Source organism: Corvus moneduloides, chromosome 3 (genome assembly GCF_009650955.1).
Source record: "Corvus moneduloides isolate bCorMon1 chromosome 3, bCorMon1.pri, whole genome shotgun sequence".
Taxonomy (NCBI): domain Eukaryota; kingdom Metazoa; phylum Chordata; class Aves; order Passeriformes; family Corvidae; genus Corvus; species Corvus moneduloides.
In genome coordinates this window covers 2289277-2314926 of record NC_045478.1, presented here as the reverse complement: position 1 = coordinate 2314926, position 25650 = coordinate 2289277, and the positions used below count along the sequence as shown (strand labels likewise).

General features: G+C 42.2%; 1 protein-coding gene across 3 annotated transcripts in view; it reads left to right on the top strand.

Annotated features, from left to right (window-relative positions):
- Nucleotides 1–25650, top strand: part of KIF13B (kinesin family member 13B) — a 119420-nt gene that overhangs the window by 48423 nt on the left and 45347 nt on the right. For all 3 annotated transcript variants that reach the window (XM_032103601.1, XM_032103603.1, XM_032103600.1), the window contains exons 5-18: nucleotides 1195–1287; nucleotides 1920–2100; nucleotides 2494–2581; nucleotides 3904–4038; nucleotides 5788–5900; nucleotides 6311–6422; nucleotides 10557–10769; nucleotides 14228–14338; nucleotides 17945–18079; nucleotides 20127–20257; nucleotides 21286–21372; nucleotides 22005–22195; nucleotides 22817–23027; nucleotides 24941–25103. In XM_032103601.1, coding sequence (XP_031959492.1) covers nucleotides 1195–1287; nucleotides 1920–2100; nucleotides 2494–2581; nucleotides 3904–4038; nucleotides 5788–5900; nucleotides 6311–6422; nucleotides 10557–10769; nucleotides 14228–14338; nucleotides 17945–18079; nucleotides 20127–20257; nucleotides 21286–21372; nucleotides 22005–22195; nucleotides 22817–23027; nucleotides 24941–25103 — 1964 coding nt within the window. The remainder of the gene's footprint in view (nucleotides 1–1194; nucleotides 1288–1919; nucleotides 2101–2493; nucleotides 2582–3903; nucleotides 4039–5787; nucleotides 5901–6310; nucleotides 6423–10556; nucleotides 10770–14227; nucleotides 14339–17944; nucleotides 18080–20126; nucleotides 20258–21285; nucleotides 21373–22004; nucleotides 22196–22816; nucleotides 23028–24940; nucleotides 25104–25650) is intronic.

The following is a 25650-nucleotide window of genomic DNA, read 5'->3' as shown; positions in this document are numbered from 1 at the left end:
AATGTATTTAATTAAAAGGGTTTTTATGTATTATTATAACACATTTTGGTAAATAATTATGGTAAATAATAATTTTGGTGAATAATTATGGTATGGACTTACCACTCCTATAATTTATTCCTTTCATACTTGTTATCCTTTAAAATTTGGCATCAGTTGAACTTGTTAACATTTATTTTATAAAAATCATAAGAAAAATCAAAGACATACACTTCTTAATTTTAATTTCTTTAACAAATAACTAATGAATAGTAACCTATCAAAGCACTGAGAAAAATGTGACACTTTCAGCCATACAAATTACACAGGAATATTAAACATTTTTTTTCTCAAACTAATGGTGGTGCCTATATAAATGGTATTTTGATCTGTTACACAGTGGAAGTGTTGCCCCAGCTGAGCCTGGCACAGCTCTTGGTGATTTTGGTGGGGAATTTAGCATGGATTTGGCTGTAAAGATAGGAACTTCTATGAGAGAAAGGAAGAGCTTAAAGGAACAGTATTTGAGAGGACTTTTCAGTCCATAAAGTTCTGTCGTTCAGATTTTAGTTTTGCTGCTTGTAAAAAGTAATTCTGAAAATAGATTTTAAGTAGTAACTACCCAAATATTTTAAGCCTTTCTTCCTCTGCTTGGAAAATGATCCAAAAAGCTCAAAGTTCAATTACAAAAAAAGTGATACACCTTATTTTTTGCCAGTGTAAAATATCCTGTAGATCTCCGTATCTTCCATATAGTTGTGATTCCTTCTGTGCAAAAATCTCCTCGTGGTATTATTCAGTATCTTACACAGTAAAATTTTCCAGTGCTCTGCTGGTTCCCGTAGATTAAAATCAACTGATTGTCATTAAAATGTCCAGCTTGAGTATATTTTGAGGAGGTGTCATTCCCCAGCAGATTAAATTCTGCAGTTGGTTGTAGATTCTCTGCTGATAAAACTTCTGGGAATGAACCTTGATAGGATGTTGCTTTAAGCACATCCAGGTATATCCATGGTAATCCCAGCTCCAGGTTTTTACAGCAGCATAAATATGGAGCACATCTTCTGCTCCTTTCCAGGGAGCAAACACTGGATGTGATTTACAGCAACAGCAGGAAAACCCTCACGGCTTTTACCTAATTGTCAAAGAATCCAAATCAGGGAGCAAAAACCTCTTGCTGAGTTACGATGTTGGCTTGTGTGCTCTATTTTCTAGGTCAAGATGTTGTGTTCAAGTGCCTTGGAGAGAATATTCTTCAGAATGCCTTTGAAGGCTACAACGCTTGTATCTTTGCCTATGGGCAGACGGGTGAGTCCCAGAGTACGGGAGAAGTGTTCCCTCCAAAGGTGATGCGTTCTGGCTGGAGGCTCTTTGCACGCCTCTTGCGACATTGTTTCAGGAGGAATGCCTTCTAACCTAGATAAGAAATGTTTTCCTCTTCTGTAACATCAGATATGAGGTGGGCAGGATGAGAAGTAAGATTTTGTTGCTGCTGGCTACCCTTACTTCTCACATTTCAGATTATAATCTCTGGCATGACCATGATTGTCCTTGAGCTCGGAGCATCGCTCAGGTTTTCTGCCTCTGCAGTTAAAATAATCTTGAATTGTCATTTTAATGTAATATTTAAAGAGTTATATGAAGAGTTTTCTCATTGTGGGTGTTAGTGGCTTGTCATCTACAGTAAGGCTGTATCTACCTAAAATATCTACCTAAAAGTTCTCCAGCACTCTCAACCAAATTTCTTGTTTTCCTTTTCCTTTTAATTAAAGTAGTCTTTAGCTCAGTGGTATTTGGGTTACTTTAAAGTACAAAACGGAACAAATATCTTTCACTGAAATGCAAAAAAAAAATTTTTTAACCTCTTCTATTTCCTATCAGTATTCTGCACATCAGGAACCTTTGTTGCATGTACTCTAATCACAGCTTCCCTCACACAGGGTCTGGAAAATCCTACACAATGATGGGTACTGCAGATCAGCCCGGATTAATCCCTAGACTTTGCAGTGGACTCTTTGAAAGAGCACAGAAAGAAGAAAACGAAGAGCAGAGTTTCAAAGTGGAAGTATCCTACATGGAGATTTACAATGAGAAAGTCAGAGATCTCCTTGACCCCAAAGGGTAGGGAATTTGTGTGTGAATGGCACTGTGGTATTTGTCCTACACTCTTCCTTTCCATAACCAGTTTGCCTTAATGGATCCCATCTAAAGCGTTTGCCTAGGATGGCTTTTGCTGCTTCCTGATCTCAGCATCTCCTCATTATAAATCAAAATAAAGTAGCAAGACTAAAAGCTTGGAGTAAATTTACCTTCTGTGAAGTGACAGCACTGTCTGTGTCAGCTTTTTATGTGTTCTAAAGCTTTTTTTGTTTGCATTCTGGCCCTTGCTCTGTGCTTCAGTGGGTATTTGTGAGACCATCCTGTTTGAGATGTGTCAGGGAGAAATGGACTTTCTGTAAATGTTGTCTTAAGTCAGTCATGTGCTTATAAATCCCTTTTTTTTCCCCCAACCAGAAGCCGTCAGTCATTAAAGGTTAGAGAACACAGTGTTTATGGCCCTTACGTAGATGGCCTATCCAAACTAGCTGTTGCTAGCTACAAGGTAAGGATCAACTTTATGAAAGGCTTGTCTTGACATCCTAAACACCAGGTGCTGTCCCTTCAGCTGGACAGAATTACTAAAATGCTCCTAATCACTAATCTTAGAGCAAGAGAGCTGTAGATTGTTGTATTGTGATCTCTGGGGAGAACAGGGCTAAGAGCAGAAGCTGCCTTCATCCTGTGCTACTCAGTAATTCTGGAAGTAATTCAGCTGTTGAATGGAACAGATTTCCTCCCAGCCTTAGGATGAGTGCACACTGTCATGGGAAAGTGTTCTGTGATTAGTGACAGGCCCAGGATTAGGCAGAGCCAGGCTCTCAGTGCCCCACTGTGTCACTTTTTGCCTGTCATGCTCTAGTCAGTAATTTCCCTTCCCAGTAGCACACGCTGGAATTACGAACTAATGGGTGTTTACAAAGCAAATACTTGAGAGCATCACATGAAACTTGCTTGCAGGATAGTAAATGTTTATATGTGCATTCACAAAATGCCCTGTTTTATAAGGAGCATTAACTTACTGTGGGGAAAATGGATAAATCTGGGATGGAATTCTGTCAGCTTAACCAAAACATGAAAATAGTGCAATCCCTGTGCTGCAGTTTCTCCAGGTCTTCATCCACCACTCCTTGGTGATTCCTGCCAAGACAGGACACATTTCATGCTTTGCCTTTCCATGTTGCCCAGCAGCTTTGTGTAATCCAGAATTTGGAGTTAGTGGTCTGTGGTGGTCCTTTGTTTGACTGTTTTTTCGAGTTGTCGTGGCATCACCCAGATAGAGAAATAGAAGTTTAGCCCAAGACTCCAAGGTTTTAACTATTTTACAGAATTGCTGTGAAACCCCAAAGCAGGGGAGCTGCACCTTTCTCAAGCATCACAACAGATCAAAGCACTTAATAAGCTCTTAAAATTTGGAGGAATATAATGACCTGTTCAGTGTGGTTCTGTTTTATAAACCTCTGAGTCTTCTATCAGTATTCCAAATTCGGAGACTATGACAACTGAGGCTGAAATGTGACAGGGTTTAAACATGAATTACTGTTTCCTCACTTCTTTCTCTGCTTTTGAGTGTTGCTATGTGCAGCCAGGTGCATTATTTTTGTTGATAGTATCTGGGTTGAGGAGTGGGTGAAGTCATGACACTGTGGAGTTTCTAGGCTTTAAAGGGGAGGGGATCACTTCTACTTTTTCCTCACATTTTTCTGAATAAAAAAATGGGAAGCTTAGTGAGAAAATGCTGTCTTTGACCAAAACAGGATGATTTTTGGAGGTAATTGAAAAGGATGTTAATGCAGATCTGCTCATGGCTGTGAAAATTGTATTTAGGACATCGAGTCCTTGATGTCTGAAGGCAACAAATCTCGGACAGTGGCTGCCACCAACATGAACGAGGAGAGCAGTCGGTCCCACGCAGTCTTCAAGATCATCCTCACCCACACCCTCTATGATGTGCAATCAGGGGTAAGAAAACCCAGCTGCAAGGTCCAAATGTCAGGCTGGGATGTTTCTCTTGCTTTAATGTTTTTCACAGGAAAAGAAACACTTCTTTGGAAGCAGCAGTTTGTAGTCCAGGCTAAAGATAAAATAGGTGAAAAATAGAAGAACACCTGTGTGTTCCTCTGGTGATCCCCTTCTAGTGGTTACTGAATGCAAATTTGTATAAATTATCAGCTTTCTGAATTAATGCAAATTTGTATAAATTACCAACTTTCTAAACTGAAAAAAACCCACTAGTATCAAATATTTTGCGTTGGATGCCATTAATACTTTTATGTGTCTATATTAAATATCTAAAAAAGCATTTAAATCTGCAAATATTTTAATTTATGTTTCCTTATACATAAATATGCCTTGGAGGAGTGTGTGAAATACATTATGTCGATATTATTTAGTCCCTCACAGAAAATGGTGATAAACTTGAATTGAAATAAGTATCTTTAAACTTCGTTCATTGGTTCTGTGCTTGGGCAATTCTTTAATATTTTCAAAGCCTTGGAGAAATGTTGAGTGTCCACAGAGCAAATCTGAGGCTAAATATTGGATATATTGGAAAGCATAATGAGCCTTTGGGCTTTTTCACCTCCTAATTTCTCAGTTTCCACCGATCTTATCCACACAATTTTCCTCATTCTTTATTTGGATTTTTTTTTCCTTTTGCACTTCAAATCGGTATCATACTGTGCTGAATTTTTTGGTTTTGCCATGGTTTGTCATTCCAGTTTTGCTGTGGCTCTTCTGCATGCTTTTCATGCCTGGTTTTTGTATGGTCCTGCTCAGCCTGGATGCAGAGTGGTCGTTGTGACTGCGCATCTTCTCTGCGCCTTCCAGTGACCCCAGTGTCAACTTCTGGAACAGATTTCTCTGTTCTCCCACCTGCTGGTCCTTTCAGTCCTAGAAATGGCACATTTCATGATCACACCATATTTTGAGAGGTTTAGGGTGACATTTTTGAAAGCTTATTGATTCTAATTATCCCGTTCATTTACGGGAACGCAGCACTTTGCACTGGGATACTGAGGTGCTGAAGGCACAGCTGCTGCAGAAGAACACTGTGAGAGCAAGCTGTTCTCAAAGACAGTTGGCTCTTTGGTTTCAAATTGATGTAGAAAATTCATGGAGTGTTTCTGAATGTTGTTTTGGGTCAAAAGACACACAAAAAAAAGGATTTGTAACAAAATCTGCATTAGAGGTTTAAATGCTTGCATAGCTGGGATCGTGTTCCAGGAGGCAGATAAGGATAAAGGAGACTTTGCAATTTTTATAATATATGTAAATTATAACATGCTTCTCATCAGGTTCATTCTTCATGTCTGAAAACCAGGAGAAACCTTGTATAAAATCTGAGGATTTTAGGAGACTGTTTTCGAGACGGGATTGTGAGCCCCATGTCTCTGGTTGTGGCTCCTTTGGAGTAACTCTGAATTTTTCAACACTTCATTAGTGTGCCCTGTGTACATCTCCTCTGGAGATTTCTGAGATATTTGAAGATACCAGAGTACCTGACTTCACATCATCCATGGCTTCACTGTTGTTTCTGAAGCAGCAGGAAGTGAGTTAGCACCGGACACTGCTCAAATCCAGCAGTTCTCAAAGGGGTTGGAACAAGAGTCCACACCAAAAATGAAGTTAGATTCCTGTTGTAAAATACATCAAACAATGTAACTCGATGTAAGTGACCTAACAGTGGCTGTTCTCTGGTTCCTTCCCCAGACATCAGGTGAGAAGGTGGGCAAGCTGAGCCTGGTGGACTTGGCAGGTAGTGAAAGGGCAACTAAAACTGGTGCTGCGGGAGACAGGCTGAAAGAAGGAAGCAACATTAACAAGTAAGGCTTTGAGATTATTTATTTTCCTTTTTTCATCACCATTTCTTGCTAAATACATCCTACTTGTAAAACAGAATGAAGTTTTGTGGTCAATTTTCTCCTTTCCTTCTCTCTATTTCTCTTTCTGACGTGCAATACTCTTAGATACAGGAATGACATCTCCATCTTTTTAAAAAACATTTGTGCTCCTGCAACTGACATGAATTTCATTGTGAAGACCTGATTATTAAGAGTGAAAACATACTGAAAAAAAAAAAAGGAGTGGAACTTTTGCAAAGAAAGAATGATCAAAATCATACTAGGAATTTTTTTCCTCAGGGCATGTTTCTGGAGAGAAAGTCACTGTCTAAATATGCATTTGACTTATGAATATTTACCCTTGTTAATAAATGCTTGTTTTCTCTGGGCAGATCCCTCACAACTCTGGGGCTGGTTATTTCTGCCCTGGCAGATCAGGCTGCTGGCAAGAACAAGAACAAATTTGTTCCATACCGTGATTCTGTGCTCACTTGGTTACTTAAAGTAAGTAAGGGGTTTTTTTAATCTTCTTTTTTTAAAGTGAAATAAAAGAGAGGAAAGAGGGAGAAGAGTCTCATTGAATGAAATCAAAATTCTGTGCTTTTTGCCTCATTTTTCGGGGTTTGATGGTAACCATAATTGTTTTTGGAAAATGAGCTGGATGTAAGCCATTAGCATCTCTGCAGACTAAATATGTTCCCTGTCTTCTGCTGACCTGCAGTGGCCTAAGGATTAAGGAACTTGAAAAATAAAATTAAAAGCAGCGTATTTTATGGGTCAGTGTAAGAACAGCTTCACACACAACCTTGGGGCTAATTTCCTCTGGGTTATTTCTGCATGCAGCTGGGTTTTACATCCTGGTATGCTTAGCTCTGAAGATGACGATTAAGACTACTACCTTTTCCTAATTGTCTAATTTAATTGTTAAGATATTCTACTTCTGTTAGCAGAGTATAATTGCAGAGCATTATCCCAGTTACAGTCTGAGGAACAGGTCAGGAGGCTTCAGAGATGGTGCTCATGTGAAATCATTTTCTGAACTGCACAGGACTCTTATTTGGTCTTATTTTGGGGGGAAAAGGAGCGTATCATGATGGCACTTGGATGAAGATCTGTACAGTCTAAATGAAAAAACCAAAATTGTTAAAGATGAGATTTATGTATGTCAAATTTCTTTTTTTCCCCCTTGTGCTCTCTTTAGTTGTTATCCAGGAGCAACTAAGGATATTTATTGGTAGAAAGAAATAATCTGGGAAGAAACAGATTTTTGGCATCACCAGCCTTTCTTTGTCCTCTTACTTTTTTAGGTGCTCTGGCTACATTTTCTTGGTTTCCCCCCCTTTCTTAGCAGTGTTTTTAGGTGCTGTTTGAATTTCACATGCCGGGGATTTAAATGCACATATGGAAAGAAACAGGCAAAGTGACTTGGAGGTTATGCAGGACTGTGGTGATAAAAAAAGTTTTCCTTGCAGAGATTTGAAGTTGAATACAGTGCTTAAGTAGAATAAAATCCCTACTTGTGTAACCTCTTTGACACTCAAACCTTCATTTTCCTCAGTGCTGCCTTTCATTGAACCTTTTGGTATGACTTGGGAAATGATTTATCCCTAACAGATATGGACAGCAAATAGCCACGTAAAAATCCAAGTGGCACAACCCAAACAAACTCCTCATAGCCCAGTGTTCTCGCACTGAGACTTTTTCAGTGTTTAAATACATTTTTGCCTCTCTATATTTACACTGAGTTTTTACTCTCATTTGTAAGAAACAAATGATTTTTTTGGCTCTCTGCAGAGATGGCAACAAAGCCACTGCACAGCTTCACTTCGCCCCGGTGGGCTCGGGGTTCCTCGTGTGGCTGCAGCAGGGTGGAAACCTCCCTCATGAATTTCCAGCCTTGTTGGAATTAGTTATGCTGCTCCATTTCTAAACAAATCCAGGGAGCAGACTGCAATTCCTGTTCAGCACCTGTCTGAGGCATTGTGGCCACAGTGCCGCCGGCCGGACGCGGCGAAGGAGTGGGAGCCCACTTTTGTTCTGCCTCCTTTCAGGCAAACCCTCTTTGTGTCCAACATCCAGCCACGTTAAGTGCCAACAAAAGGGTTGGGGGCTTTGGGGGTTTTTTTACAAACAAGCTCTCATTGAAGCTTTGTTTTGAAAGGGGGAAAATTTAAACATTTTTTTTTAATTAGAGATCAAAGGAGGGATTTATTCGTTTAAAGAGGCCTGTTTGGAGAAGCCATGAGATGCTGGGCTGTCTTTCTCGCTGGCTTTCAACTTTTAATTATGATACCAAAGCAGTCTAATGTGTCTTAACTGCAGGAATATCTGTCATACAGGGTCTCTCCACAAATCTGAGAAATCCATTCAGGAGACCTCAAGATCTGACACTTTTTGCTTAATTTTGTTGCAGATCTTTAGACAAAAGTACCAGGTGTCAAATATCATTGCTTGGGCAGTGGCATCAGGTTATGTGGAGGGAGCAAAATGGCTTTGTCAGTTCCATAACTTCTTGATTTAATCAAATTGTATTGGCACAAACATCTTGTTTTTCCATGTTAATCAGAAGTCTGATGGCTGCTATTAAAAATATTGTTTCTGAGCTCTGCATTTTCAGTTGGTTTTTTGGTGCTAGAGAAAAACAGGAGCTAGTTTATTCTTAGAAGTAACTTATTTATTTCCATTCTGTCTCTCTAACACATGCAAGCCCAGGCTTGCCAGGGTCATTTACAGACTCTCTTCACTAATGAGAGGCTGATTTGCTATTTGTCCACCTTTCTTGCTTATCATTACAGAAACCAGTGAAATCAGCATAAGGGTTTTATACATAAAACTTTATCAGACACTCAGGCATTGGGCTTGAATTGCTACAAGAGGGACTTTGCCCAATTTCTAGTGGGTGTATTGTGGGTTCTGGTGTGTCACTGTTACAGCATTCTCAGCCACCTCTACAGCAGAGCTGCAATTCAAATAATAAATTAATCCTATGTTGGAGCTAATAAGTGCAACAAAGGACATTCCCAAAGTGCAAACTGTTAAGGTTGGATTTGGGAGGGGAGTAGCTGGCCAGCTCCCTGCCAAACTTCATCTTTTTATGCAGAACAGGGACTGCAGTTGCAGGGTGTCATTCCTAATTTTTGCCCAGGAAATCCAAAATGGAATGATTCATGTGCTCCTGTTAATCTTAAAAGTTTTCAGTTAAGAAAACATTTCTGTGGTACAGAGTGGACCCTCCCAAGGCATGGATTAATTTGAAGTAAACATTGGCTAATCCTTGGATGAGAAAAGCCGCGGGGAGATCAGTCAGAAAGCTGTTCTTTGCAGCTGATTTCTCTATAAATACACTTACCTGCATGTGCTGACTATGTTGAACACTATAAATATATATATTTACATTGTATATGAGTTCAGTGCCCTTTTGCATGACCAGAGACAGCCAAGTGCTGCCAACAGCCTGACTGCTGTCAAACTGGTTTAGGCATCACGCAGCCAAAAAGAGAGTCTTGGGGAAATACTTAAAGGGACATTTTAATGATTGCTGGGGAAAGCTCCACGTGTGCTTTGGAATTGAAATGGTTTGACAAGCAGCTAATGCAGTCAGATTGTTCTAATGGCAATGCCTGACCTACATTTCATGGGTTATTGAAGATGAAAATTAAGAGCATCGTTCATCTCAGAAAGGGATATTGGGTAAAAAACAAACAAACAAAAAAACCTCACCCCAAAATTCCAGACAAACGAAAGAAACCAAGCAGCCAAAGAGAAAAAAAAATCTGCTGCAAAATTCAAACCAGAATGTTTTGTATATCTATATATCTTTATATCTTTATACATCTATATCTGGCCAAAATTGTAAACCATGATCTTATGATCAATAAAAAGATTGAATACATCCTTCCTTCCTTGTTTCCTTGTTTCCTTGTTTCCTTGTTTCTTTTTTTGTTCCCTTCTTTGTTTCCTTTCTTCCTTATTTCCTTTCTTCTTTGTTTCCTTCCTTGTTTCCTTGTTTCCTTGATTCCTTCCTTGATTCCTTCCTTGTTTCCTTCCTTGTTTCCTTCCTTGTTTCCTTCCTTCCTTGTTTCATGCCCTTCTTCTCTCTCAGCCAAATTCCAGGAGGGTAATTTATTATGTAACTCAGTTTAGATTTGTGAGCTGTGTCAGTGAGGGGAAGGGAATGGCCCCATTCTGAACCTTTATAGGAATAAAATCAGCTATATTGTTTATGAAGAGTTCTTTCAGTAATTCAGGTATTTATTGACGACATCTCTCTTCCAATCTTTAAAATGAGATATTCTGAATTCATCACAGTTTTCCCTGAGCTCTCTCAGAAGTGTCTGAGAAGTTCAGTGCTGAAGTGTTTACATTTCTGGTTTGTAAACCTAAGCAGAAAACAGAAAGAAAACTTTGAAGCCCTTACCAGGCCCTGTAAAGCCCAAAACAGGGCCTTTTTTTCATTCCTGTTGAAATTAAAAAAGCCAAGAATGTCAAAAGCCAAGAATGACGTTTCCTAAACGAGCTTTCGAAAACGAGCATTGAAAATCACGACTTTTTCTTGACTTGCACTGCGTAAACTCTTAAGTTGAACCGCCAGCAAACCAAAATGAAAGTGTTGATTCTAAACACCCCCCAACCTTCCAGGACAGCCTCGGGGGCAACAGCAAGACGGCCATGGTGGCCACGGTGAGCCCGGCAGCCGACAACTACGACGAGACGCTGTCGACGCTGCGCTACGCGGACAGGGCCAAGAACATCGTCAACCACGCCGTGGTCAACGAGGACCCCAACGCCCGCATCATCCGCGAGCTCCGTGAGGAGGTGGAGAAGCTGCGGGAGCAGCTCACCAAGGCCGAGGTACAAACTGGGAGCCTTGCAAATCCCACGAACCCCCCCGGTCTCAGCCGGCTCTCCAAAAGGAATTCCATGAGGGAACGTTGCGGGGTGTTCAGGGGATGATTCCACCTCCCTTTATATAATTTTTTCCCATCTTTCTGTGCATCCGTCTTGAAACACGGGCGTTCAGTGAGATACTGAATACCTTGTTGGACTTTCTTGGTTCTGCTCTGTGGTGCAGAGGACAGGGAGACACGGATAGTTCCAGTGAAGACTGGGTAGTTTCTAGGCAGAGCTTTCCCAATATATTTAAGAATTCAGTGTGGCCATGTCCTGTGAGATGTGACTTCATATAAATAAAGTTTTCCTGCTTCTTTCCAGCTGTTGAATCTCTTACAGGCACTAGGCAATTTCTCTGTACAGCTCCTTGAAGGGAGGTTGTAGCCAGGTGGGGTTGGTCTCTTCTCCCAGGCAACCAGTGATGGGACAAGAGGACACAGCCTTGAGCTGCACCAGGGGAAATTTAGGCTGGACATTGGGAAAAAATTCTTCACAGAAGAGTGAATGAGCATTGGAATGAGCTGCCCAGGGAGGTGGTGGAGTCACCGTCCCTGGAGGTGGCACTCAGTGCCATGGTTTAGTTGATAAGGTGGTGTTGGGTCATAAGTTGGACTCGATGATCTCCAAAGTCTTTTCCAGCCTGTTCTGTGATTGCTTCCACAGTGAAATTTCAAGAGAAACATAGTCTAAATGTTAGATGAAGGCCAAGAATTAGTGTAATTCTAACTTCTGTTCCCAAAGGGCCGAAGCAATAGTGATGTAATCTCTCTGGTTTGCAGCTCAGAAAAATTATGATCACAGCATTTGCATTGTGAGGTATGCAGGGAATGCTGGCTGTGATACCACAAATGACTTTTGGATTTTGGACTCTTCTCATTCGAGCTGCCTAATATTCTAAGCATCCATTGTGTGTTTATCAGTTCCTTTAAGGTATCTCAAGTTAAATATCATAATATTAAATATCTAAAAATTCCTCTAAAATACCAACCACAGACGTAACAGTACTCTGAGAGCTGCAAGTAATCCCCGTTTGTTTCATTTTTTAGCAGTACTCCCATAATAATGGCAGCTGTACGAAGTAATGAAGTAGTGTTTCCTAAGGATGAAATACTAAATATTTCCTTTCCCAAGTATTAAAATCCCACCCTAGTTGTCATCCCAGTGGCATTGACAAAGAGCAGGGAGAAACCAGAGCAATTTGCTGTTAAGAGGCTGCACAGTAAAGGTCAAACCCCACATTCACAGCCTTGTGCTCCTTTCAGTTCATTACATTTGTTGCCCATCTAATTGTTCTTACAGAACTGTGCATAAATAACTTCCTGAAGTGAACAAAAACACTGACTCATTATGACAGGTTACATTTTCAAAGCTCATTTCCAGATATAGAATTTGCCAAGTTGAGGGTTGGGGTTTTTTTTTACCTTTTGGTGTCATTGTCCTTTTTTCTCCCAAACAGCCACAACAGAATTTGACAGTTGACTTTCCCCTCACAGAGTACAGAATTATCCTCTTTTCCCCTTTTCTTTTATAATCCATGCATTTTGATTTTTTTGGGGTCAAAATTAATACCATGTTTTAATTTGTCTGTGCCAAGGCCACCAGGTTGTCCTCCCTGAGCTGGGAATTCACCTGCTTCCAGCAGAGAAGCAGCCTATGAGTCTGGGATCAGGCTGAGCCCATTTTGGTTTATTTGGGCATTGCAGGGAATGAGGAGTTATCCAGGTCACTGTACAGCAGAAATGTGTGAAAATGTGCCCTAACTGTCGAAAGAAATGGGGAAATTAAACCTTGAGAATATCTGGGCTTCATCACTCTGCCCTGCTCTGTAGTGTCCGCCCCTTTGCACTGACCGTGTTTTTTCTGGCATTATGAATTTTTGGTTGGGAAATTGCCTTGGCTTCACTTTCCTTCCTTTGTGGAATCCATAGAATCATGGAGTGGTTTTGGGTTGGATGGGACCTTAAATCTCATCCAGTCCCACCCCCTGCCATGGGCAGCCCCGTCCAGTCTGGCCATCCAGGGATCCAGGGGCAGCCCCAGCTTCTCTGGGCACCCTGTGCCAGGGCCTCTCCACCCTCACAGGGAGCAATTCCTTCCCAATATCCCATCCATCCCTGCCCTCTGGCAGTGGGAAGCCATTCCCCCTTGTCCCTCCAGACCCTTTTACCCCGTATTTAGGTATTTAAAGCAGAAAAAGCCCACCCGGGACACATCAGCTGACAGTTCCTAGACTGTTGTGTCTTGAGGCAGAGGAAACTCCTGTCTTAAAACCGGATTTTCCAACCCTGGCGCTTGCCCCTTTTCTTGAAGGAACTGCAGTGTAATGAGGCCACTCTTTGATCTGGGTTCCTGTGAGGAGTTTTGGGTTTGTGGTAAGGGAATGTCTGATGGAGAACGATGCTCCCATTATTTAGTTGGCATTGCATAAATGCCAACCAGCCAAACTCATTTTTCCTCGTTAGCAGTAATGAAATTATGGTATAAGGAAGTCTCCAGACTTTTTGATCAAGGTTAGTAGAGGAGGAAATGCCAGTATGGAGATGGAAGTTGAAAAATGATAGAATAGTTTGAGTTGGAAAGGACCTTTTAAAGCTCTTCTGGACCAACCCCCTGCCATGGGACACCTTCCACTATCCCAGGCTGCTCCAAACCCCATCCAGCCTGGCCTTGGATACCTCCAGTGATGAGGGGATGGTGATGCCCTGTCAGTTTTTGGGGTGTCTGATGGGTGGCTGTGGGGGTATTGTCTTACTCTTAAGTTAGTCCTTGTTTGGAACGTGGGCTTTTGAATATTTCACAAGACAGAATTAGAGCTGTGGCAAATTAGCAAGAAAATGGAATTTCAGTGTCCGGAAGCACATCGTAAAGCTTCCTTTGATACTCACTCTGCAAGCTGCATGCGGAAATGCAGAGGTGCAAAACCAGGAGACCTGCATTCTTCCCACAGAAAAAATACTGCCCACATCAGGCCATATAAAAATGAAGAATAAAAACATTTTGGTGGCATGGCAGCTTACTGAGGTGTGAGATGTCATTTGGGGGGTTTGACAGGTGAGGGGACATAGAGCAGCAGGATCTTTAAAAACAAAACTGGTTTTGCTATGAGTCACTTGGGATGTAGAAATAAGATTAGTTTGTGTGTGAGTATCTTTGTGCAAATCTGCCAGTATCATGTAATTGGTTTGTGTTGAAGCACATAAACTCCATGTTAACATCTGTACTTGAAACTAATTAAAAGAACTTTTTGGTGGATTCTGCCTTTACGTGCAGTGTGTGATTTAAAGACCCCTTTACTTACTGGAAAGCATGCCTTGCAAAATGAGTCGTGTTGCCTTGATTCCCCCATCTGTGTGGCTGCAGAGGGAAAAACCACAAAGCACAACAAGCTTTTCTTGTTTCGTTTGCTTTTGTTCCTGCAGGCTATGAAATCACCAGAGTTAAAAGAACGATTGGAGGAATCGGAAAAGTTGATTCAGGAGATGACCGTGACCTGGGAAGAAAAATTACGAAAAACTGAGGAGATAGCTCAGGTTTGCTGCTTTCTTTCCTCCTCCCTGCCCCCATTTTTTATGAAAAATAGGTTTGTTTTCTTTGTCTGTCAGTTCATAGAGGTTGTCTGAGTCTCTCCCCACATTTATGGGTAAGTAGGTCAAGCTTGCTGCCCCTTTGAAAAGCTTCACTTAATTCCTGTGATAGATGGGTGCCTCCCAGATTACCACTCTAGTGACAATAATAAATTGTCACTGTATGCAAATGGAGAAGTTATTTAAAAAAAAATAATAATCCACGGATGAGAGGATTATGGGGATTTTTATATTCTTCAGGCAGTAAAATTGTTTGTGATGAGGGAGGGAAGCATTGAGAGCAGTCAGCGCAAGGTTATGGACTGAGTGCCTCAATGCACCAGGCGAAGGGCATTCAGAATGATAAAAAATAGAGCTGTTGAGGATCTCTGTGTGTTTTAATAGCTCCTAAACTGATATTTAGGGCCTCAGACCATAACTGGAGACGATTATGTTGGAAAAATGATGCAGGTCACCACGGTTATTGCATGACACTCCTGGTTCTTCCCACACAAATGCTGATGTATATATTGGCAGAGGGGAGCTTTGGATGGGGAGGACTGTTGGGAGGTGATGAATAGTGTGTAATAAATAAGGGGAGAACGGAGCCTCTGGTACAAAGCCCTCTTGTAGATGCCACAATCAGAATAGACTGTGTTGACTTTGGTTTTAAAGATCCATTGTAAGAAGTGCTGCCTGTGACTACGAGGGCTTCCTGCCTTTCAGTGCAATTCCTCCCTGTGTATAAGGGTGAAAAAATAATAAAATAAAAAATAAGAACAGTAAAAAAATGCTGCTCTTACCCTACACAATAGTTTCTAGGCATTGGGTGTGTGAGGAGGTTGAAAAGCTGGAGTAATGGGCTCAGCTCTCCAGACTAAATGTGCCTTGATGTTTGCACATTGCTGCTTTAGCTCCCTTCCTTTCTGTCTCTAAATTCCCAGCCTGGTAGGATGTTTCAGAGCTGGGAGTTTCATGAGCCTTGAAAAAGGAATATTTTTTTCCAGAGGAGGGATAAAGAGAAGTGTTTGTGCAGTACAGGCTGTTTCAGGACTGTCTGGAAGCCAGTGCAAGCCACTCTTTGACTCCCTTCCTCACCTGGACAGGGGAGAAAAGATGTAACAGAAGGTTTCTGGGTCGAGATGAGGACAGGGAGAGATCAATCACCAATTACTGTCACTGGCCAAACTGATTTGACTTGGGAAAATGTGTTTAATTTGTTATCAATCAGATCAGAGTAGGGTAATGAGAAAGAAAAACTAAATCTTAAAACACCTTCCCCCCACTTCTCCTTTCTTCCCAGGCTCGACTTCACTCCAAGTTTTCCATCTCCTACCCCCAAGTGAGACAGGGGGATAGGGAAAGGGGGCTGTGGTCTGTTCTCCACTCGTTGTCTTTGCTGCTTTTCCCTCCTCAGGGGAAGGACTCCTCACTCTTGAACTGCTCCAGTGCAGGTCCTTTTCCACAGGGTCAATCCCTCAGGAACAGGCTGATCCACGTGGATCCCCCATGGGGTCACAAGTCCTGCCAGGACCCTGCTCCAGTGTGGGCTCCTCCCTCCACAGGGTCACAAGTCCTGCCAGGACCCTGCTGCAGTGTGGGCTCCTCCCTCCACAGGGTCACAAGTCCTGCCAGGACCCTGCTGCAGTGTGGGCTCCTCTCTCCACCGGGGCACAAGTCCTGCCAGGACCCTGCTCCAGCGTGGGCTCCTCCCTCCACAGGGGCACAGGTCCTGCCAGGACCCTGCTGCGGTGTGGGCTCCTCCCTCCACAGGGGCACAGGTCCTGCCAGGACCCTGCTGCAGTGTGGGCTCCTCTCTCCACCGGGGCACGGGTCGCTACCAAAAGCTGGCCATGCAAACCCAGTACTGTAGATTTAGGCAGGTCCAAGGCTGAAGGCATTTCTCTCATGCCTCATCAAGTGATTTTATTTCTGGCCCATGTCCACCAACATCTGTCTGTCAAATTGTGTCAGGGTAGGCAGGGAGGATGGAGGGTTAATTGTAAATCCTTGAGGAAAGGATGATTCCTGATAAAGAGTGAGGACCATCAAAGAGGCATCAATAAGAGTTCAAAGCCTTAAACACCAGCCACATGAACAGGCAATTTTTCACTTTTTCAGTGAGTGTTTGACATACTTCTAATGTTTTTTTCAATGTTTAAGTTAATTAACGTTAAGTCTTGAGAAAAAATTAGCAGGAACTGTCTCGTTTTCTCTCAGTTAATCCTACAAGATTCACATTGTGGGCTGAGTTCTCCTTAGGGCAACATGTTCTTTATCTCTGTAGATAATAAGGATTTTTGTAAACTTCAGAGCCTGGCACTGGTGATCGGAAGAGAGATCTTTGACATCATGCTGCAGTTTCTCCTCTGTTCTTTGTTTTCTCTCTCTCTCACACACACATGACTTTTCCTTACAAGGACATTATGTTGGGTTTGGAAGCGTGTGGGGAGACAGGGAACAGAAAGTCAAGAGCAAGTTGTGCTATTCTTTGCAATTTTGATCTTGATTAGAGCTGGTACAACTCCACTGCTGAGCAGAGAATGATACTGAATATTGTGGCATAGTCAGTTTTTAAATATAAAGCACACTCATAGGTAAAGATAAGCATTCCAGCATTATTCCTACATGATCTAATTGGATATTTTTAGAAGTCTCAGCAGCACAGGGAAAGCACTGTAGGTCTCTTGTATGTTTTTTTACATATTAGTTTCACCATCTCCTGTTTCTGCTTCCCTCAGTAATCCTGTGAGAACCCTCCCATATTTATTTCTAATTTTTTTTTTTTTACTGTTGTGGACAGTGGGTCTCACTTCAGTTTCTCTCTGATCCTGGGAACAATCCTCAACTTTTCTATCCTAGTGGGGTTTTTTTTTGGTTTTTTTTTTTTTTTGTAGAAGAATCCCTTTCTGTTCCTAAGTCAGAAATGTTTAATGTTCCTCTTTCACTGCTCTGGTCTCACCCAAACACTTCCCTTTGAGAGATGTACATTTTTGCACAGTAATGCTTTGTTGGGCATTTCTATGAAGTCTTTTGACAAGAACAAAACACCATCCAAAACGCTGCTATTCTTGTTCAGCAGGAAGTGTTCTTTGCATTACTTAAATAGCAGGTTGCCAGTTTTTTGTCATTTTGATTGCTCTGGAACAAAGGATAGACATGGAGCTTGGCTTGGCAGGGATTTAACTTAACTTGTTGCTCTTTAGCTCGAAAGGGAGAATAAAGGGCTCTAGAGATGGCTTTGTGGTAGCGTTTTGCTGTTCCAGTGAGGTCATGGAGAAGCTCTGCAGTGCTGCAGGAGGCTGCTCCCGGCTGCTTGCATTTCCCACTGGGAATATGGGAATGTGTGGGACCAAAGCACTGAGCCCTCCGAGACCAGAGGGGCGAGGACAGGAGAAACCACAGAAATTCCTGATCAAAGCTTGGTAGAACTGAGGTTTTTGTGCCTCACCTATTGCAGAAGGAAGAGTTTCCTGTTCTAGAAGTATCAGTCCATCGTTTTTGCCAGATGGGAATGGATTTCCGAAGCGTTGTGCGTCAGTCAGCTAAATTTTGATGGCTGCTCTCTTACAGGAGCGTCAGAAACAGCTGGAAAGCCTTGGCATATCCCTGCAGTCCTCTGGAATAAAAGTTGGGGATAATAAGTGCTTCCTGGTTAATTTGAATGCAGATCCAGCTCTCAATGAACTCCTGGTGTACTATTTAAAGGTAAAATTATATCTTTATATATACAGTTTTTTTGATGTCCAAAGTGGGCCTCTAATTCAGTCAGCAGAGGTGTACTTGGAGAGTTTTATAAAACTGTATATCTAACAATACTTAAATTTATATGAGTACAACTTTTTAATTTCATATGTAATTTACCATAGCAGAGGAAAAGTTTGGGGATTTGATGTTTTTGTTTGTTTTGGTTTTCTTTGGGGTTTTTTTAAAAGCAGTTTAGACATGTTCTTTTTGAGAAGCTGTCTCCTGTTCTGGGATGAGGTTTTTTTGTTGTTTGGGGGTTTTTTATGCCAACTTTCACAAGCTTTTACCCATTAAATTGTTTTATATAAAGGTTGGGCATATCAGTAGTCACCTTCTCCATATGTAGTCCAAATTCTGGCTGCTGTCTTCAGTTGATGAAATGCATTTTTAATCCTCTTCATGCAACTTGCCAGGAGTGAAAAACAAGTTCTGTTCTGCCTCAGCACTTCTGATGTGCAGTCCCTGTTTCTCATATTAACCATCAAACACATGATGTGACTTTTGGAGTCCATGCTGAAATATTTGGGCAGTTTATTGTGGTTTTTACAAATCGTAGATGGAGGAGAAACGAGGCACAACCATTTTAAGGTCGCATTTTGGAGTGCAAGTTCTAAAAATTTTGCAGTGAACGTCAGCAGTTTGAGCTTCACATGAAATCATTCTCTTCCGTTTGAAGTGGGGTAGTAACTTTCAAAACAGCCACAAAATCAGCAATTAGGCTGAAAGATGGTTTTGGTTTAATCAGTCTTAGGAAATACGTGATCCTTTTTTATATCAGCCATCGTGGCTCTGCGATATCTCAGTAAAAACAAGGGAAAGAACTTTTGCTACGTTGTATCTGCTTAAAAAAAAAAACATTAAAAAGGAGAAAAGAGCTGAGGTTTTGGGAGAGGTTGACTCTTTCGCAGACAACTTGCACATAAAAGTCCGGAGTGTGACTCAGCTGCTAAATCACTGACAGATACTGGGGCAGATCCCACTCCTCCCAGTGGTCACTGGGAACAAGGACAAGAGCAAGGCAAAGCCTTGGCCCATCAGTGCCAGCAGGGAAAGTCTCCGGTAGTTCTGTGCTGTTTTCCTTTTCTAGGGAAAACTCCTCGGGGTAGATTTTGTCTCCTTCAGTTAGTCTTCATTATTTTTTTAATAACTCAGATTTGTCTTGCTGCTGGGGAATTTTGGTGTAAAAATCCCCGTGCTTTGCAATTATTCTGATAAAATTACTTGGAGCTGTTTCTCCTCAGATTCTGAGATTTAACTCCCTTGTTTCTCAGAGTGTTTGCCCACGTTGTCTCTAAGCTGTGTGTGCACCAGATCCTTCACGTGCTGAAGAACAACCTGAGCTGACCTGTCTAAACTGTTTATCTGTTCCTCAAAAATTGCTTGGAGATGCCTAAAAAAGAGATTTCTATCCCAAAAGGGGGATCCAGCTCAGGCAGTGGTGGAGTCCCCATCCCTGGAAGGATTGAAAAGCCACATGGATGGGGCACTTGGGGATATGGGGAAGTGCTGGCCTTGGCGGTGCTGGGGGATGTTTGGATGGTCTTAAAGTGGTTTTTCCAACATCAGCAATTTTATGTGTGGGGTGATCCTTCATCTGCCAAATCCCCCATGCCTTGAGTACTCCAGGAATTTCCTGAGCTGTTGCTGATCTCGGTGGAGCCTCCATAATCACCATGGATCTGCCACTGTGAACCTTCCTTAACTCCTCCTTGAAATCCTTTATTCCTTTGGCTTCTACAACATCCCAAGGCACTGAATTCCTGCATTAAATTGTAAAACCTCTTCATTTTCAGATTTAACTGTTGCCTGTAAACTTTCCTGAGTGCTCCCTGCCTCTTATTGTAAGACAAAATGTTGATTTGCTTCTCTTTTTCCCTCTCAGGGAAGTATTGAACAGCTGTGAAATTTTGGGACCAGATGACACAACACATCCAGAAGGAGAACGGGTGAATTAGACCCAGTGAACCTCTGCAATCCACTGTTAACATCCAAATTAATTTTTCCCCAGGAGCACACGTTAATAGGCTCAGACAACTCTCAAGATATCCAGCTGTGTGGAATGGGAATTCTTCCTGAGCACTGCATCATAGACATCACCCCAGAAGGCCAGGTTATGCTGACCCCTCAAAAAAATACCAGGTAAAGGAATAAGATGCAGCCCCAGTTGTTAAATAATTGTTATTTTATCTAATATTTTATGATTCATGGTGCACAAAGATGCTTGGGAAATAAACTTCTCTATCTAATTCGTAGTAAGAAAAATTCTGCTTCTGTGTGCTGCTTTTACATTTTAATTGTCACCTGCTCCTCTGTCAACTCGTGTTTCATTCCAGTGAGATTTCTCTCAGAGAGGGTGTTTGTAGCCCAAATTTTCAAAGACAAGATGAGTAAATTGCATGTGCTTTCAGCAAGTAGATGCTCACTGATTTGCAGCTGTGTAGATGTAACTCCTATCAAAATTTGAATTAATTTTCTAGGAAATCTGTTGATATGCAAAGAGCTGCTGAAGCATTTGTTGCTTTATTCAATTAAGTAGCACTACTTGAGAAGCAGCTGGCATATTCAAATTGATAACAAAATGACATGCAGTGTCAGCATCTGCAATAATTTATTGTTAATACACAAAGTTCAAACTTTTCACATTTACCCTGATTTGTGGCCGATGCTGCTTGGAGCAGATTGTGCTGGGTGGCAACCTGAGATTCCCTTCAAATTTGAGTTATCCCATGATCCTATTTTCAGAGTTAACCTGACTCTGAAATAAAAGCAGTTTCTGATACTAATTACTATACTAATTAGTATCTTTAAGCTATTTATGTAGCAAAGGTGTCTATTGCCTTATTCAAATATTTATGTTTTGTGTCTGTATTTCAGAGTAGTGTGAAAGTGGTTTTTTTCTAGTGGCCTTTTTTTTCAGGCTGCTCATTTTTAAGCTTTAATTTTACTTCCCAGGCACAGCTGTGATATCTATCTAAATGTACTGAACTTCATGAGCTTAGGAGGTCAAAAGAAGCTGAATTTGAGGCGTGTATGAAACAGCACTGGGTAGATCAGTGAATTTTCTGGGAATATTTTTCCTGTTTGCAATCCATAAATCTCTTTACTGGGAGGGGAAAAAATAAAGCTTTATATAAATGCATTTACTTTAGAATTTTGGCTTTTCACAGGACATTTGTAAATGGCTCTGCTGTCGTGTGTCCCATCCAGCTCCATCATGGAGACAGAATCCTGTGGGGAAACAACCATTTCTTCAGGTAACAAAAGTTATTAAAGGAGTTGTAAACTGGCACCAACTTTGTTTTGGCTTAAGGTGCAAGGAAAGATGAGGATTATAAAAGCACTGCTGATGTTGGACTGGTTTTTAATGCTAAATGTTATAACAAGGTCACTGTGCTCCCTGTAGTCCCAGCCATATCTGTCCCCTTCCTGTATCAGACAGGATCACTGGTAGATGTTTTCTGTGCAAGACTGTACTTTGAAACTCTCTGTAATACCTCAAAGATCAGTGGATTTGAATGATAATCTAAAATTTCATTGCTTTCTTTTATGCTTAAAAGGAGAACCCATATAAAAAAGTGAGGTGTCATTTCATTATTGCCCCTAAATTATTTGGATGAGGAAGGACTAAAAAATGTCATGATTATCTAAATTGTGTTATTGGGAGTCTCATGTACTTAATTATGAGAATGTAGAATGGATTAGTTAGTTTACCTTCTGCTCCTGTTTTTGCCCTGAGGAAACTTACACCCACAGGAGATCAATAAAATTTGAAAGGGAAAAAATCTGATTTGGAGGCTCTATTGAATTTTAACAATATTTTAAAGCAACCCCGTGTTTCAGAGCTGAGCAATTAACAGTTCTCTAAAAATTTTCCTCTTAATTAAAGGCTGAATTTGCCAAAGAAGAAGAAGAAGGCAGATCATGAGGATGAGGAGCGGGACAACTCCATGAAGTGCAGTAACAGTGTGGAGCAGCTGGATGCAGATGGAGACAATTCCAGTGAAGTGTCCAGTGAGATTAACTTCAGCTACGAGTATGCCCAGATGGAAGTCACCATGAAGGCTCTTGGTAGCAATGGTAAGGAGCCACAAAAATTACTGGGATATCCTCATGGATATTTATATATCCTCACGTGCAAAACATGAGGATAACCACGGACTTTTTCTCTTATAACTTCCTTTTGGAGAATTTTTCTTGTGAATGACTCAACACAGCCATTTTTGTGCTTGAGGAGGGAAAAATCACCATGGCAGACTGTTTGGTTTGGCAGTTCTTGCTGGGGAAAAGCCAAAGCTGGAATGCTGGGGGAACTGCAGTCTTAAATCAAAGTGTTTTCACTTGGCTGTTTATTTTTCTTGTGTTATGTCTCACTCAGGCATTAACTGCAGTGATTTCTGTCTCTGAAACCATGTTTTTGAGTTTTTGTGGTCTTATGTAGCTGTCCCAGAATGACATTATTTTGGGAAACAGGCGGACTTTTTTTTTTCCCCAGCTTGGGCTTTCCCTTTTCTTAATTCTCTTAAGTCATCTGCCCTGTAAATGTTTGTTTTGCTCCAGAATTCAGCAGCACTTTTTAAATACACATTGCAACAAAAGCAGAGTTTTCTACCTGATAACTGTGCTCACACCACGCATCCAGGACGCTCCTCAGCATGGATTTCACTGTAGTACTTTTCTTTATTTTCCGAATCTGCCTAGACCCAATGCAGTCAATCCTGCAAAGCCTGGAGCAGCAGCACGAGGAGGAGAAGAGATCAGCTCTGGAGAGGCAGAGGCTGATGTACGAGCACGAGCTGGAGCAGCTGCGGCGGCGGCTCTCGCCCGAGAAGCAGCATTTCCGCAGCATGGACAGGTTCTCCTTCCACTCCCCCAGTGCCCAGCAGCGCCTCAGGCAGTGGGCAGAGGAGAGGTGGGTGACCCACTGTGACCATCAGGGGGGTTCTGTCGAATTTCTGCAGTGAATTTGGCAGGATTTTGGTTGCGTTGCAATTGCGGTGAATTTCTGCGAGGACTCGTGGTGGGGAGGACACGGCCAAAATATTTATCTAAGAATCACAGAATGATAGAACAGATTGGATTGGAAGGGACCTCAAAGACCATCCAGTTCCACCCCCTGCCATGGGGAGGACACTTTCCACTACCCCAGGCTGCTCCAAGCCCTGTCCAACCTGGGCTTGAACACCTCCACAATAAGCAGACCTAAAATGGTAGAAAATGGGAGAAATAATGAGTTCCTGATTTGTTATTAAGGAGAAGCTCTATCCTGCACAGCAGCAAATTTGACTAAAATTGAGACGATTGGATGGAATTTTGAGGCTCCCATATGAATTTGTTCTTTCATGGGTCATGCATGACTCAGCTGCTGGAAGGTTGTTTTTCCTCTTGACTCAGATCCATCTGTCTGACCTGGGCAGGTCCTGACAATCAGAAGAGTGTAAATAAAACAAGGGAGTAAGAGGATGATACAAAGAATTTTAATCCAGAGCATTGCAAAAACCATTTAATAACCAGAGAGGTCAGTGTCCACTCTGCCTCTTCCTGGGTGATGACGTGAAGGTTATTTACTTCAGCCCCTAAATGATCTTTCTACTATTGCTGCCAAAAAGAGCAGCTGCAGGAGGAAGATGAAACCCTAAATAAATGAGTGTGGTGAAGACATTGTCATGAAAAATACAAATCTAATATATATGGCTAGAGAAGCAACTTTGGAAGTAAAAAATATTTCAGTCTGACAAGGTGTTAGCTGTGTGCCTGGGATGTTTTGTGGCACCAGATTCCTGGGCTGCACAACTGACCCTCTCTCTCACACTTGCCAGGAAGGCCAGTGAGCAAGTGGGTGATGTCTGAATAAACCTTTCTCTGTAACATGGAGCATCCACATCTGTGGTGGGAAAATTCTGGAAGGAGCCACACAATAGCTGCCTGTTCAGCAGATGAGTGGAGAAGTCTCCAAAGCCAGCAGCATCCTGATTTTCATACTGCCAAATTCATGCTGAGAGTTTTTCTTTCCCATTTGAAATGTAATTTCATTCCCCTGGTTTTTGTGTTAAAAAGGATAAAATTGTTTTGGTGGGAAGGGACCTGAAAGCCTTTCCAGTGCCACCCCCTGCCATGCACAGGGACACCTCCCACTATCCCAGGCTGCTCCAAGCCCCAGCCAGCCTGGCCTTGGACACTTCCAGGGATCCAGGGGCAGCCACAGCTTCTCTGGGCACCCTGGGCCAGGGCCTCACCACCCTCACAGCCAACAATTCCTTCTCAGTATCCCATCTATCCCTGCCCTCTGGCAGTGGGAAGCCATTCCTTGTGTCCTGTCCCTCCAGCCCTTATCCCAAGTCCCTCTCCAGTTCTGCTGGAGCCCCTTTAGGCACTGGAAGGGGCTCTGAGCTCTCTCTGGATCCTTCTCCTCTCCAGGTGAACACCCTCAGCTCTCCCAGCCTGGCTCCAGAGCAGAGGGGCTCCAGCCCTTGGAGCAGCTCCGTGGCTTCCTCTGGACTCTCTCCATGTCCTCCTTTTGCTGGAAGCCCCAGAGCTGGACCCAAGGAGTGCAGGGCAGTGTCCAAACCTTTGCACAAGTTCTGGGGAAGGTGGTTGAATTCCCTCATGAGATCCAGGGTTTGTGAACCTGAGGATGCTCCTGGGTGTCTCTGGAGGGGCTCGTCTGTCCAATATTTGTCGCAGCCCCCATTATGTCACCTGTCCCTCCCCTCCCTTTCATCCTCACCCACAAGCTCTCAGTTGTCTCCTCATCCATTTGTTTTGCTTTCAGTACATAAACCTCGCTATTTTTCCTGTCTTCCCTTCCCAATCCCCTTCTTGCAGAGAAGAAATGCTGACCCACAGCCTGAGGAAGCTGCGAGAGCAGATTGTTAAAGCCAATTTGTACGTGAGGGAAGCCAATTTTATCGGAGAGGAGCTGGACAAGAGGACAGAGTACAAAGTGACCCTCCAGATCCCCGCTTCAAGCCTTAATGCCAACAGCAAGGTACAGTCACCCTGACGGAGTTAAATGGTTGTTCAGTAAGTTTGTCCCTCAGTGTTCAGATTTCTTTTGCTCTGACCGTAATGGTTAAGATAGTTTTCCACTAATGTGCATTAAATATGTCTCTGCTACATCCTTATCTTATTTGATACCATGAAAATCCTGTAATGTGCCGTAAAAGGTAAATGTTTTGGTGCAAGACCTTTCCCCTGGTGTTGAAGTTCACACTTGGCTGCTGTTGCAGAGTGACAAAGTCTCTGCAGGTTGGGTAACATCTATTTCAGGTATTTACCATCCCTTTATGGACATTTGACAGCATCATCCCAGTGAGCTGTGAAACTTCTGCCATCCCCATTGTGCAGGGAGGAACTGGAGCAGAGAGGATTTGGAGTATTTGTTCCCAGGCATCTCAGAAATTTTGGAAGGAGGGAGCTGAACCCAGACTTCCATGTCTCAGGCTAGCTGCCTAAGCTGGTGTTATTTCTGTCCTTGAAGCCAGCTCAGTATTTTGGTGATACTCAGACTGTCCTTAGTTCAGTCAATGGATTTT